This window comes from Balaenoptera ricei, chromosome 2 (genome assembly GCF_028023285.1).
Source record: "Balaenoptera ricei isolate mBalRic1 chromosome 2, mBalRic1.hap2, whole genome shotgun sequence".
Lineage (NCBI taxonomy): Eukaryota > Metazoa > Chordata > Mammalia > Artiodactyla > Balaenopteridae > Balaenoptera > Balaenoptera ricei.
In genome coordinates, this window is record NC_082640.1 from 31139249 (window position 1) to 31154492 (window position 15244).

Here is a 15244-nt window from a genome sequence, read left to right on the forward strand (position 1 = left end):
TATAAATATTTTGGAGGAGGTAATTTGGGGCTGTGCTTAATTTAACTGGTAGTCCTCAAACATTCACCCACTAGTTTTATCATCTGTGGGTGAATCTTTATCTACAACAGTTTCTGGAGTTTGGCTGATGGTAATTCTGTTTTCCCTTTTCCTTTCACATTTAATTGAAATTCCACTCTAATGAAGAGCTGTCCCTTTCCCATTTATTTATTTGATTACATCAGTGTGGACTCATGGGTTATTATTCTGTGGGTTAAAGTCTAATGTTATCATTATTTTGTTGCTCACATTATTCCAGCTTTGGCCTTTAGAAGCTCTTTCAAGCTGGTTCCTGTGTTCTCTTGACAAGCCCCCATAATTTTTTGAGCAGTGCCTTCATTTCTAGTGCCACATGATATTCCAGGTTCCTGCTGCATTTTCCCTGACCCAGCCCTGCAACCAACCCCTTCTCTGAGAAATTCTGGTTTGTTTTATTAAAGACTAGTATTTAGAAATTAAGATCTCCATGCTAGCTGTGCTCATTGCAGTTTTTCTTGCTTCTAGGCTCTCAGCAGACAGAGCTAGGAATCCTGTAGGCATATGCGTATCTACAAAACTCTTATTTCTGTATCTATCTGCATGTATATTGAAAACCATGGGTTTATACTGATACCTCAGATTCTGATCTCACATCATAGAGTTCAGTTTAGCCTCCCTCCTTTTCTTTATAGTTTTTTTCTCCAGCAATAGAAACCCAGCTCTCATTATCTATTATTTCTTCACTTGTAGTATACACGCAAAACAGTTTAAATTTTTTACCCATTTCTCCCCTCACCCCTGGAGAAAGACTTTTGGATATGTGGAGGATAATATATCATGGAACAATACTGCTACACAAAAAGATACACTCAGAAATATCACTTCCTCATCTATGCTACCCCATTTCCTTTCCCCTTTTTACCTGGAAAAATTTTGAAAGGTCTTTTATCCACTTTCAGCCATTAGAAAATGTCAACCTAAAAAGTTTTATTTTTGATAACTGGAAAGCACTGAGTTTTCGAGGGTATCTGTAACTGTCCCTGATGAGAATTTCTCAAGGTTTAATGGTAACTTATTTAAGCTGATATTCTTTTGTAACAGGGAAGAGCTAAAGCTAAGTAGGACTCCACGTTGGATCTGTTTCTTGGACTTTAACCTTTGCTTTTTGTTGCCTTTGTTGTTATAATTGTTGTTATAATCACACATAATGGCCTGCCTCAGGGAACCCTGCCCACCTGTCCATGGCTGCAAGAAAAAAGAAACTAACACATCCCCTCACCGGGGCTGGTCATTCCAGGAGATGTCTTGCAAGACTGATGGTCCTTTTATTTTACATCCTCACTGCGTCTCCCTCTCTGATTCTATAAAAGAAACTGGCATCCAGACCCTGATAAGATGGTTTTTCAGAGACACTAGTCTGCCATCTTCTCGGTCTGCTGGCTTTCCGAGTAAAGTCGTATTCCTTTGCCTCAACACCTCGTCTCCGATTCATTGGCCTGTCATGTGGCGAGCAGAGCAAGCTTGGACTTGGTAACACTTTCGCTTTGATCTTAGGACATTGGCAAATATAGCAATTTATCTGTGAACTTACTTAAGCAAATCTCTAGCTGTGATCAACCAAAAAAATTCTAGGCCCACCTATGTCTTTCTTCCAGCTCCTAATATTTTCTAATCCTATCCATCTCATCGTCTGTCTCCTAAATAGTCAGCCAAGGAGTGAACACACAATAAAGTATTTGAAAATTTAACTGGTGTTGAGAATAGTGGGATGTCAGATGCTCGATTTACTTACTTTCTGTTGAGGCTGTCATCCCACAATTGCTGCAGTGTTACTTTGATCATTATTTTTAGTTCTTATGCTTAGTGAGTTCTTATCCTGTTTGTGAGATTTGTTGAATTCCCTGAGTGTCTCCAAGACCACTCTTCATTTGACTTCAGATTTATCTTTTTTATTCTCTCTTGGACAGGACATCTCCATTTTGAGAGTTTACTTGACAGCCCTTCAGATCAATCCAAATGTATATTTTCCCCACCTTTTAGCACATACACTAGTCTCTTTCTTTGCACTTTATTTGCATAGCAGTGATCACATTTGAAATTAAATGCTTAACTGAAAGGTCAAAGAGGGGCAGGGGTCATTTGTTTTATTCACTAAAACTTACGTTGTACTTCTTAAGTTCCTGGCTCAACCTTATCTCAGTAGGTAATCTTGCTTTCTATTTTGGATGGAAAGCAAAAAAACAAAAACAAAAAACAAAACACTTTGGAGGGCAGGAGAATTCAGAAACAATTCAGCATAACAGCTTTGCATACAGAAGAAAAACTCAGAGCCACCAGTGTTACCTCTCTCTTTGCTACTTAATTTTCCTAGTGGGGGACCACAAGTCATCAGGAAAGAGTGCTCAGTGTGCTTTATTTAAGAGATAGTACTGAATAAACTATTTAAAGTATATATTTGATATGTAAGGGTCCAACAATTTAAAAAATATGAAAATTTTATTCTTTTATGTTGTCTTCCATTTTTATATTTTGTTTTGGTGTATTCTCTGGACAATAAATGACATTTTTGTATTAGTTCCTCACTGGCTGTTCCTTTTCAGATTCCTTAGGTTCTTCCTTTTTTCCCCTCAGAATATTTGTGGTGCACAGGGTCATCTTAGTCCTTTGGTAATTGGATCTTTTCACTTGGATTCAATACTACTTTGTTGATTACTCCTAGATCCTTGTCTGTGCCAGATCACCTATATCCACCTGCCTACTGCCTATATCTCTGCTCCAGTATTTCCACAGGCACCTTAAATTAAAGGTGACTAAAACTGAATTTGTAATCTCTTTTTCTGCTGGCTTTTTCACGCAGCTGCTCAATTCAGAAACCTGTAACAGCCATCTTTAGCTCCTCCCCCCTCTTTACTTGCACTTTCTAACTGGTCTCCCTGCCTCAACTCCTTCTTCCACATCACAGCCATCAGAATGAGTCCTGACTATGGAATATGACAGCCTGAAGTTCCTTAGTGTCTTACCATTGAGTTTACAGTCCTTAGCGTTGTGTTTGTTACAAGGCCTGTTGGGATGTACTTTTCTGCAGCTTCTCTTTTTACCCTTTCTCTATTCCACAGATGGTACTGTTCAGCCACATCAAAGCCAGCTTTATGTGCAGCATCAACAACCTTGCTGATACCCTGTTTCTTCTCTGGATACATCTTTCCCCACTTTCTTTCCTGGTCATCCATCAAGCTTGAACTCAGATGTTTCTTTCTCGGGGACTCAGTCTCCCATCTTCTCAGCAAGCAGCGTCCTCTCCATCCCCCGTGGCACCTCGTATACACATTTATCTAGTGTTGTAAGCCTCTCCTTGAGCCCTTAAGGAGGAAGAAGGACCTATTTTTGACCTCTACGGCACTTAGTATAAATGTCTGGATTGAATAAATGAATGGATTGTTTTTAAAATTACAGCCATAAGGATGGTAAATTTTAACTGGCTATATACCAAGTTAATATTAAGGAGTTAAGATTTTCCTTCATTTGGAGAACACTGGCTTTATTTATTCCGTCTTGGATTTGGTCTTCTCCCAGTTATAGGTTCATCCCTTCTTGTCCGTTCTTGTGTTCTCCTGTCTTTTCCCCACTTGATCTGTAATCAGCCCTAAAGGACAGTGAAACTGCCTAGAATTAGGATCCTAAGTTTTGGCAGGAAGCCCTTCAGAGTTGGTGATCTGAGTAGTGTCTTTGCCAGCTGGAGCTTAGAACAAAGAAACCAAACAAACTCTTGGCACTCTCTGAAATGCAGCTTTTTGCTTCTTCAGAAATTGTGATTCTGGTCAGTTGACAATGACTTAGAAGTGTATGTAGAACTCAGAGTCCAGTGGCCACGATTGCAGTTTTTCTGGATGCCTACAGTGCTTCACTAATTATTGAATTTGCAGCCTGTTTGGAACTGAAATTACAGTCTAATAGAATTTTGGAGGTGGACAGGACTTTTTACTTGAGATAATGTCATACCATTCCCTAAATGAGGAACACTAAGGTTACTTACCTAGTTAATTGCAGATTTGGGCTGTGATCTTGATATTTCTGGCTTAGTTCATTTTCTGTTTAACAGCATCTTTCATAGTTATAGGGAATGATAGTGCTGTAATCATTCTTAGAGGAATGACACTTTTTTACTTGCGGTCTCCCCACAAGCCTAAATGTTTTGGGAATGAGACTATTCATTTACCAGAAAATCCTTCTGCCAGTTATGCATTCTGCTTTTTTTTTCCAGTAAGAAAAATGACAAGTAAGCAATTTTACAATAAGGATGATGTTTCAAAAACTATTTGAATAAGTAGTAGATGAACATAATAGAGCATTACAAAAGGGCTCACAGTGAAAATGTAATATTCCCTACCTCCCTGCCCCAATTTCTCTTTCTCCACCCCAGAGGCCACTTGTTTTTTTAGGTATTCTTTCAAAGGAAATCCCCTTCCTCCTTTTTCTAAAGTATCAAAATTTTAGCGTTAAAATCTAAAGTATCAAGATTTCTAAAGTATCATATTTAGTAGTACTAAAAGTTTTTTATATCCGTTTTAGCCTTCAGTTTCTGAGTGATTTAATAAGAATCTCCTCTCACCACCTCCCAACATTTTATGTTCACTTTCAAACATAGCAAAGTTGAAAGAATTACAGTGGGTACTTGAATCCCGTCAACTAAGATTCTACCATTATATTTTACTGTATTTGTATTCTCAGTTCCTTCAGAACTCCTCATAAAGTCTGCCTAGTTATATAAACAACCATGGATAGAATCTTGCTGCTTTTGCCACTGAAGGAAACCGAAGGCCTGAGGGTGGAGAGAGATGGAAGGGTCCATGGTTTAAACTAGGAACACTTTTTTCTCTGTGTGTGTGTTTTAAGTGACTAGGATCAGCAAGGCATAACAACTTACTTATATTATGGATTCAGTTGCTTTAGTGCGCAGGTCAAGAGCCTAACTGACCACCCTTTTTTGGTGTTTCGTTCTCTCGGCTTCTTTCTTGCACATTGGTCTCCCTTCTGATAAATCAAGCTAATAAGGCTGTGTTTGGCTTTAACAGAGAAGGGAGCTATTGTATTACCCATTTTGGGGAAGCCATTGAGTTGGTTGAGTTGTGTACTTTTCTGAAGAAACATTAATTTTGATTGGAATGCTGAGAACAATTGTTTTAGTATTTTTATTTTTCCCCTTATATAAACAAAATCATCTAAATTTCTCTTATTGTACTCCTAGAAGCTTGTACGTTAAGACCTCATTCTATAAATCCCTTACTAACAAGATACTTTTTATAATTAACAATAAAACATAAAATAATCTTAAATATTACTTGATTTTTCCTAAAAGAAAAGTTAAAAGTAGATATTTGAAGTTTCAAGTGGGATTTGATGAATGTGGCTTAAAATATTTTGGCAGTTTTTTCTGACTGGGAATGGAGAAAGGAAAGCAAAAAAAAAAACCTAATGAAAAAAATATTACTCATCATCCCTTCACTTTGAGGATGATCAGTGTTAACATTTTGTATATCCTTTTAGCTTTTCTTTTCATATTCATGTTTAAACAAAGGATAACAATATACAAGCCGTTTCATAATCTGCTTTTCCTCCCTTCACATTAAATGAATTTCCTCATTTGATTCATATTCTTTTACTAAATGGTAAATTGTGTGGCCATTAAAACCATATGGAGGATGATAAATTTTCATTCCAAAGAATATGTTATGGAGGTCCTCTCTGGTTATCAGATCACTTTCAGTTTGCACTGATAGGAAAGGAATTAAAAGGGTAGTGAAGCAGTGCTGCTGGTTTAAGAAGTAGATCAAAGCAAGACAAGCTTAAAGCCATGCAAGCAGTTCTCATTTTTAATAAGTCAGCTAAGATTGGACAAACTGGCAATTGCAGATATTTTTATCCTGTATATTTTAGTAGGACTCTTGATATTTAGCAGAATTACTCATATCATCACTGTGTCACATTGATGGAGGTATTTTTTAAAATACATAAATGCTGGTCAATTTTTTAAAAAACAAAACAGCTTTGTTTCCAGCAGAGGTCTCATTAAAAGGAGGTTTTGCTGCACTTGACTGAAAGATTGAAACAAAACGCTGGTTGACAGTTCTTATCTATGGGAGTGAACAGAGGGATCCTTTCTCTCCCTCTCTTATTCATCTGGCAGGAAAGTTAATCTAGTTGCTTTGTATTTAGCGAAGCAGGCTTTCTTTATAGGGATTCCTTTTCTAAAGTGGCATTAATGTTCGATTAAAGTTGCTGTGGGAAAGGAGAAATGGGCCCAGGGCCCCTTGGTGGACATGTTCTCATGATGGTAGTGACAGCAGTGCACTAGAAAACAAACCTTATTTGTGGAATAGACGTTGGTAAGGCTGGGTGACAAGTGACGTCCTGGAAGCATCGTGCTCAGCATTCTCCCTTCTACCGCACCTTGTGATGTGATACCTCTGAAAAAGCCTTTAAACAAATTGTAGATATATATGTTCAGGAACCCCAATTAAAGAAAATGGTAACATTAAAAGAGATTGAATTACTTTAAGCCTCCAAGAGCAGTTAACCCAATTTATAAGAAATTTACTTTGAATTCTTTAGTGTCTATCTCTTAGATAGTGATTTATTTCTCTCTTTAGTAAAAAGTTCTTGACAGGAGAAGAACCTGAACTACACTGACATTTGAGCACCTCTATTGGAGCTTGCATCACTTTTATTTTAAGGCAGTTCTTTGGGGCAGGGAGTTTGGAATTGTTTATTTGTTTTTCTTTTTTGTTTCTTTTGTGTGTGGCATGGGCATGTGTGCATGATATGTATATTAGAAAAGACTTTTTTTTTTTTTCTTCAGGGTTATAAACAAAGCTTGAAGATAATTCTGTAGTAAAACTGAAACTAGGTGGAGCAGTAATGTTTTAACTGATACTGAAGCAGCCATTGACCAAACCTATCAAATGGTCTTATCTGTTTTCCTGTGATACGTGTATTTATAATTACTGAGTTCAGAGGTATTTGACGTTCCCTTCCTTTGCACAACGTTAAGGAATACTTTTAAATGTTTTATGTGTTGTTCGTTAGATATTTAAAAATACTATTCCAACTTCTGTTCATTTCTATCTGATGTTAAGTATAAAGTTGCAGAATTAGCTTGAACACTGATTTCAGCTGGCATGAAATGACTATAGAGTGGCATCTGTCCAAATTAAGTTAAAAACAAAGGAAGTTCCTGTGTGTAATTTCCTGTCTCTTACAACAAAAACAAAAGCAAGCAAAAAACATTCTATAATTATTAAGCCTTTTTCAGAGTATCTAATATTGAAAGTATGAATTTTGGTATTTTACTGTGCTAAATTGTTTGCTAGATGTTCTCATTCACTTTATTAGACATTTCCTTAAAAGATAATTATTTGTTTTTCTTTTCCTTTATCAGAACACAGCAATGGAGGAAACAGCTATATGGGAACAACACACGGTGACACTTCACAGGGTGAGTTCTGTTGGAGTAAATAATCTGTGTGTAGGTCAGGATACTGGCAGCTTTTGAAAACAATAGAGGAAAGCCAGATGTCAGGAAGCCAGAAGAAAGGGGAAGAACTTTTCGATATTCCTTTGTTTAAAATTAGAGTTGCAATAAATTCTTTATTAAGGTCAAAAGTGAACATGATTACTTTTTCATATATCCTTTTGGTTGTTATTTGTATATTGCTGTTTTTAATCATGACTTAAGAAATTAAGTGGTTATTTTTAAAAATTTGATCAGATAAAAGACACCATATTTTCGTGTAAATTGTAAACTGATTCAGCTCTTCTGAGTATATATGTATGTATTGTAGGCTTGGGGTTTAAAATTGATCAGGGTCATGTGAGTAATAAAATCTTAAAAGATACTCCTTGATTTGAAACATGCAGAGCCAAGCTCTTGCTTAAGCAATTGCAGATGGGCAGAGAGCAAATCCTAGTGAGCTGGGTAAGAGTAAGAGCTTTGTGGGACTTCCCTGGCGATCCAGTGGTTAAGACTCCACGCTTCCAATGCAGGGGGAGTGGGTTTGACCCCTAGTTGGGAAACTAAGATCCCGCATGCCACACGGCACTAGAAATAGATGGAAAATTCTGGAATAAGAATTAAATAAATAATAGCTTAAAAAAAAAAAAAAGAGTAAGAGCTTTGTCTGAAATGAGACTGCCCTGAATTTGAATCCTACTGCTGCCTGCTTCCCTTTAGAAATGAGCAAGTGACCAAACCCACTTCTAAAGCATTGGTTTTCAGTGTTAAAAATGGGGCTTATGCCACCTCATGCTTGACATAAAGTAGTGCCTCCCATAAATCTCTCCTTTCCTCCCTTTGAAGAGAGCTGACTCTACTGATTACCCTTCTCCTTAGAGAATGTACAGAAAGAGATTAGAGAATATTTAAGTATTTTACACTTACTACTTCTACCAGCTATATCCATTACTAGGAAAATGGAAAGGGGGAAAATCATGTTCCTGAACCACCCTGCCCCTGATTATCTTGTGAATCTTTGAATCTACACATGATAGACAGTGGGTAAATTAATTATTAAAAAACAGTGATTTCAGATAAGACTTTTTTGTGTCTCCCTAAATGGTGAAAGAAATCATTAAATAATACTAACCTTAACTTTTAATTTATAAAGCTAAGGTATGGCCTGAATTTGTTTGAAATGTGCTGATAGCATATTTAAATCAGATTAAACATATACCATCATACCTTATAAATGTTTAATTGGCTGGTTTTTATAGAATAATATGGTATTTTATCACATTACATTTATTTTCTTAATGCCTGTATTATTTTTATTGATATAATTTACACACAGTAAGATTCATCCTTAGTGTGCAGTTCTGAGTTTGACAAACGCATTTAGTCATGTAAGTCATATAACTACCACTACAGACAATATAGAACAATTCCATCACCCTGAAATTTTCCCTTGTGCCATTTGTAGTCAACCCCGTCCGCTTACCCTGAGCACTTAGTAACCACTGATGTGTTTTCTGTTCCTGTATGTCTGCTTTTTCTCTCATGTAGGTGAACTCATACAATACATAGCCTTTTGAGACTGGTTTCTTACACTTAGCCTAATGCACTTGAGATTTCTCCGTGATGTACTTATATCAGTAGTTCTTATTGCTGAGTAGTATTCCATTGTATGAATGTAGAATAATTTGCTTATTCATTCTCCAGTCTTGATACCCTGGGGTGGTTTCCAGTTTTTGGTGATTGTGAATAAATCTCTAGTGTACAGGTTTTTGAATGAATGTAGCTTTTCATTTCTCTTGGGTAAATTCCTAGGAATGGAATTGTGGTTTTTAGTTTGTAGTTCTCTAAAGACTAATGATTTCGAATATCTGTTTATGTGCTTATTTGTCATCCATTATCTTCTTTGATAAAATGTGTTCAAATCTTTTGCCCATTTTTAATTAGGTTTTTTGTTTTCTTATATTGACCATAAACAAATAGACTGCAAGTTATTTCTCCAGCAAAAATGGGTTTACTTGGGATCAACAGAGAATTGCAATTCAGGGTCTGCAGCCACTGCAAGACACAGTGCAAGACCCCAGCAAAAATAGAACTCTTTTATAGAGGGGAAAAGGAAGTTGGGAGGGCTGTAGTAAACAGAGTCCATTGGAGGAATTGAGAGTGCAGAGTGTAGTGGTTTTTCATTGGCTGAATTGTGACAGTCTGTCATTGGTTGAGTTCTTGGCAGGCAAGAAGAGGAAGTCTTCTTGCTGGGCTCTGCTAACAGCACAGTGCATGAGTGCTCCCCCTTCTGGCCTCCCAACTCTATTTTAATTGAGGTTTCTGTTTATTAATTTTTATACTTACTGTTTTTTTAAACTATGGTAAAATACACATAACAAAAATTTGCCATCTGTCCAGTTCCTTTGTCCATTTTTAAATTGGGTTTTATTTGTTGAATTGTAGGAGTTTTTATATATTCTGGTCATTAACCCCTTATCAGATATATGACTCATAAATGTTTTTTTTTCCCATTCCATGGATTACGTTTGTACTCTGTTAATTGTCCCTTGGTGCACAGAAGTTGTTACTGAGTTTTGAGAGTTTTGAATATCTTCAGGATACAAGTTCTTTAATAGGTATTGTTTTGCAAATATTTTTCCCAGTCTGTGGCTTGCCTTTTTCCTTCTCTTAACAGTGTCTTTTGCAGAGTATAAGTTTTAAATTTTGATAAAGTCAAATTTGTTAGTTTTTGCTTTTATTGATTTTGCTTTTGGTTTTGTGTCTGAGAAGTCTGCCAAACCTAAGGTCCCAAATATCTTTCCTGTTGTTTTCTTCTGGAAGGTTTTGTTTTGTTTTTGTTTTAATTAAATTTTGTATGAAGATTTTTTTTAGGGGATTTTTTTTTAATATGGATGTCCAATTTTTTGAACAATGATTTATGAAAAGGTTATCCTTTCTTCATTTAATTGCTTTCTCCCTTTGTCAAAAATCAGTGACCATACATGTGTCGGTCTTTCCCTAGTCTCTTTTATTGATCGGTGTGTCTATCCTTTGCCAGTTACTTCTGCCTTGATTATTGTAGCTTTATATTAAGTTGGAAATCAGGTAGTGTGAATCCTCCAAACTTACTATTATTATTTTTCATTATTTTGACTAGTTCCTTTGTCTCTGTATATAAACTTTAGAATAAGTTTGTCAAATTAAAAAAATCTCCCAGGATTTTTCATTGGGATTGCATTGAATCTACAGATTAATTTGGGGAGAATTAACGGTATTGAGTATTCCAAACTATGAATGTGATGTATCTCTTCATTACGGTTTTGTAGTTTTTGGCATACAGATTCTACACACGTTTTGTTAGATTTCTAGTCAAGCATATTTTTTATGTTTCCTCATGCTATTGTAAATGGTATTTTTTTAAATTTCAGTTTTTGATTTTCTATTAATATGTAGAAATACAATTGATTTTTGTTTTTTTTAAAATAGTGAACTTGTAACTTTTCTAGAGTTCTAGGAACTTCTTTGGTAGATTCTTTGGCATTTTTCTATGCAGTCATCTCATCTGTGAAGAGAGGCAGTTTTATGTCTTCATTTTTCATCTATATGCTGTTCATTTCTTTTTTTTGCCTTATTGTACTTGCTAGGACTTCTAGGATGTTGTTGAATAGGGACAGTAATAAGCAGGCGTCCTTGCCTTATTCCAAATTTTAAATGAAAGCATTCTTTCACTGTTATGTATGATGTTAGCAGTAAGGTTTTTGTAGATGCTCTTTATGAGGTTAAGGAAGTTCCCATGTATTTCTGTTTTGCTATTTACTAGGTTGAGGAAGTTCCCTTTGATACTTAACTTTGCTAAGAGGCTTTTTTTTTTTTTTAAATCATGAATAGATGTTGGATTTTGCCAGTGCTTTTTTGGTAAGTATTGATTGAGGTTATCATACGAGTTTTCTTTTTAGTTTGTTGGCATGGTCAGTTTCTTGCTTTTCTGGATGTTGAAGAGCTTTTCATTCCCAAGATAAATTCTACCTAGTTGTGATGTATTATTCATATTATATATTGCCAGATTGATTTGCTAATGTTTTATGAAGATATTTGTTTCTGTGTTCATGAGGAATATTGGTTAGTACTTTTTCCTTGTGTTTTTATTGGTTTTGTAGTAAGGAAAGCTACCAGCCTCAAAACAAGCAGTTGGGAAGTATTCTTCCCTATTGTGTTCTGTGGTAGAGTTTGTGTACAACTGAAGATATTTCTCCCTTAAATGTTTGGTAGAATTCACCAGTGTAGCCATCTGGTTCTGGAGTTTTCTTTGTGAGAAAGGTTTTAACTATAAATTTATTTTCTTTAATTTTATATAGGACTATTCAGGTTATGTATTTCTTCTTTGTTAGCTTTTGGAGATTTTTTGGGTAACTTTGGTAGTTTGTATCTTTCAAAGTATTAGTTCCTTTTATCTAAACTGTCAAATTTATAGACATAAGATTGTTCATGACATTCTCTTATTTTAATATTTTAGGATCTGTAATGGTGGCCCATTTTCATTTATGATATTGGTAATTTGTGTCTTCTCTTATTTCTTGGTCAGCCTGGCTAGAGGTTTAACAATTTTATTAACCTTTTCAAAATACCAGCTTTTCTTTTCATTGATATTTTTTATTTTCTGCTTTGTATTTCACTGATTTCTGCTCTTACTTTAATGTTTCTTCTGCTTATATTGGGTTTAAGTTGCTTTTCTTTTTATGATTTTTTAAGGTAGAAGCTAGATCATTTGAGACCATAGGTGTAATTCGACCGTATCACGTTACATTTGTTTTTTCCTAATACCTTTTTAGTTTTTAAGTAAGGAAAATAAAATAAGACACTTAAATTAGCTAAAGTACGTTTCTCCTTTCTACTGTTTTGCCTGGTTTTGTCAGTTGTGGGGAAATGTTAAGTTATTTACTACAGATCTGTATCTCATTAACTTAGGCAAAGTAGGAAAAGATTCTGAATGTTGAGAAAACAGAATCTGATTTTTTGAATTTGTTGAAAGTGTCACACCAACTCATCATGGTAGTTGTAATACTCAGGCAAGTCTGGAACTCCTGTCTAGGAAGAAGGTCAGTGTAAACTCCATTCTGTAGCTGGGCTCTTCTTGTGCTTCAGTTTTCTTTTGCCCTGAAGGAGGGGGGTACTAGCCCAGAAAAATGTCATCAAAAGATACATGGAGATAAGATGAGTATATAGTTCATAATTCTTTGGTTTTCAAACATGTTAACTATTGTGCTGGGAACACAGAGCTGTGTTGCCTCTGGGCCTCATCAGAGAGGGACTATGACAGAATGGAAGTCCTCAACAACCATCCCTCCAGGAATCGTTTTTGAAGGTTTTTAAAAATAGACCTGTCATTGTAAGCCCAGAAACTTATGCCAAAGCACAATTCAGTTAACTTCATTTTCTGAGGCTGCAGAACTATACTTTCAGATATCTTTCCTTTGGTATTCTGAGTTGTTACAGAATAAAATTTAGACTATCTAGAGCACTGTCAGCAAACTTTTGCTGTAAAGAACCAGATAATAAATAAATACTTTAGGCCTTGCAGGCCATAAATCTCTGTCACAACTTCTCAACTCTGTAGCTGTATTGCAAAAGCAGCTGTAGAGAGTAGGTTAACAAATGGGTGTGGCTATGTTCCAGTAAAACTTTATTTACAACAATGGGCAGCTAGCTGGATTTAGCCTGCAGGCCATAGTTTGCTGACCACTGAACTAGAGTCGTAGCTCTCAGGGTTTATTGTAAAGAGGAATCAACTGGATCATGCCCAACTACCAGAGATTCTGATTCATTTGGTCTGGGATGAGACCCGTAATATGTATGTTTAAAAATGCATGTTTGAAATGGAGGGCCATGTCCTCTGGCATCACATTTTTAAGTAACGCTGACAAAGGAATGAGAGAAAGTTATTCTTCTTGAGGTGAGCCAAGTGAGCTTTTGGAATAGTAGTAAGTGACCGAGATAATTTGAGACTATATGCTTTTGGCAGTAACCTGGAGTTACAGATATTGTGTCTTGCCAGATAAGGGCTTGGTGTACTTAGTTATGCCCACTAAAACTTATTTTCACAGGAGGCCAATCTATTCAACAAAGTCACTCTTAGGAGATCAAGTAGCAGCATTGTCTAGTAGCAATATAATACAAACCACAATGTAATTAAAATTTTCCTAGTCTTCACACTGAAAAATGTAAAATATGGGTGAATTTTATAATAGATCTCATTTAACTCAGTATATCCAAAATGTTGTCATTTTCAACATGTAATTAATATTTAAAAATTGGTATACTGTACTTTGCTTTTTTTTTTCCATACTGAGTCTTAGAAAACCAATGCACATCTTGTAATTTCAGCACCTTTCAGGTAAGACTAGCCACATTTTAAGTGCTCAGTAGTTGTGTGTATAATGGTTATAGTATTGGCAAGTGCAGGTCTGTAGCTTGAAACGGTAGTTGCATCCAGAGGGTCTTGTGTTCCACCCCTCCCACCCATGACATACCCACAACATTCTTTAGTTTCAGATGTTCTTCCTTAGAAAATGCACATATTTTTATAATTCTTTGAGAAATGAATAAATACTCAGGAATGAGTTGGTCATCTCTACTTTTTTATTTTCTGAAAAAAAATTACATGAAAGATTAAGTGAATATTTCTATATTAAAGAATTAAAGGGTTGAGAGAAGTTAAGAGAGGCTTGGCCAAGATGGCAGAGTAGGAAGACCCTGAGCTCACCTCTTTTCACGGGCACACCAAAATTAACAACTGTTTACAGAGCAATTATTGATGAGCAAGACTGGAGGCATAAAGGTCTACAGCTAAAGATAATTAAGAAGGAACCACAGTGAGATGGGTAGGACGGGTGGAGTCATGGTCAAGACCCATACCCCCAGGTAGGCGACCCACAAATGGGAGGATAATTACAGTTACAGAGGTTCTTCCCAAGGAGTGAGGGGTCTGAGCCCCACAGCAGGCTCCCCAGCCCAGGGGTCCTGCACCAGGAAGACGTGTCCCCAGAATTTGGCTTTGAAGGCCAGCAGGGCTCACTTTCTGAAGACCCAGAGGACTATGAGAAATAGACACTCCACTCTTAAAGGGTGCACATAAAATTTCACACTCTCTGGGACCCAAGGCAGAAGCAGTAATTTGAAAGGAACCTGTATCAGACCCATCTTCTGATCTTGGAGAGCCTCCTGGAGAGGCAGGAGACAACTGGAGTGCACCCGAGGAACATAGACATTGGCAGCAGACATTTGGGGAGCTCATTCTACCACGTGGACACTGGTGCTGGCAAGAGTCATTGTGGAACCCTCCCTCTAGCTCATCAGCACCAGGACCCACAGGGCCCTGCAGCCAGACACCCTAGGACCTGGCTGCACCCACTTGTGAGTTGGCACTAGCCCTGGGGCCAGCGTCACACACCCATGGGCATGCACCAGTCCCAGCACCCCCTGGGCCTCAGCCCCATTCACCAGTGGTTCCACACCAGCTCTGGGACTCCTGGGCCCTGCAGCCAGAGACCCCAGGACCTGCCTCTGCCCACCAGTTGGCCGATACTAGCCCTAGAACCTGGCTTCACTCACTGGTGGGTGGGCATCAGCCCCGGGATCCCCTGGGGCCCCCATCCCCACCCACCAACTGTGTGACACCAGCCCCAGGACTCCTTGGGCCCCTCAGAATGGCTATCATCAAAAAGTCTACAAATAACAAGT

General features: G+C 37.0%; 1 protein-coding gene across 6 annotated transcripts in view; it reads left to right on the plus strand.

Moving 5' to 3' along the window:
* TJP1 (tight junction protein 1) overlaps nucleotides 1-15244 on the plus strand; it is a 114417-nt gene that overhangs the window by 17327 nt on the left and 81846 nt on the right. For all 6 annotated transcript variants that reach the window (XM_059912285.1, XM_059912279.1, XM_059912280.1 and 3 more), the window contains exon 2: nucleotides 7454-7510. In XM_059912285.1, the coding sequence (XP_059768268.1) occupies nucleotides 7454-7510 (57 nt within the window). The remainder of the gene's footprint in view (nucleotides 1-7453; nucleotides 7511-15244) is intronic.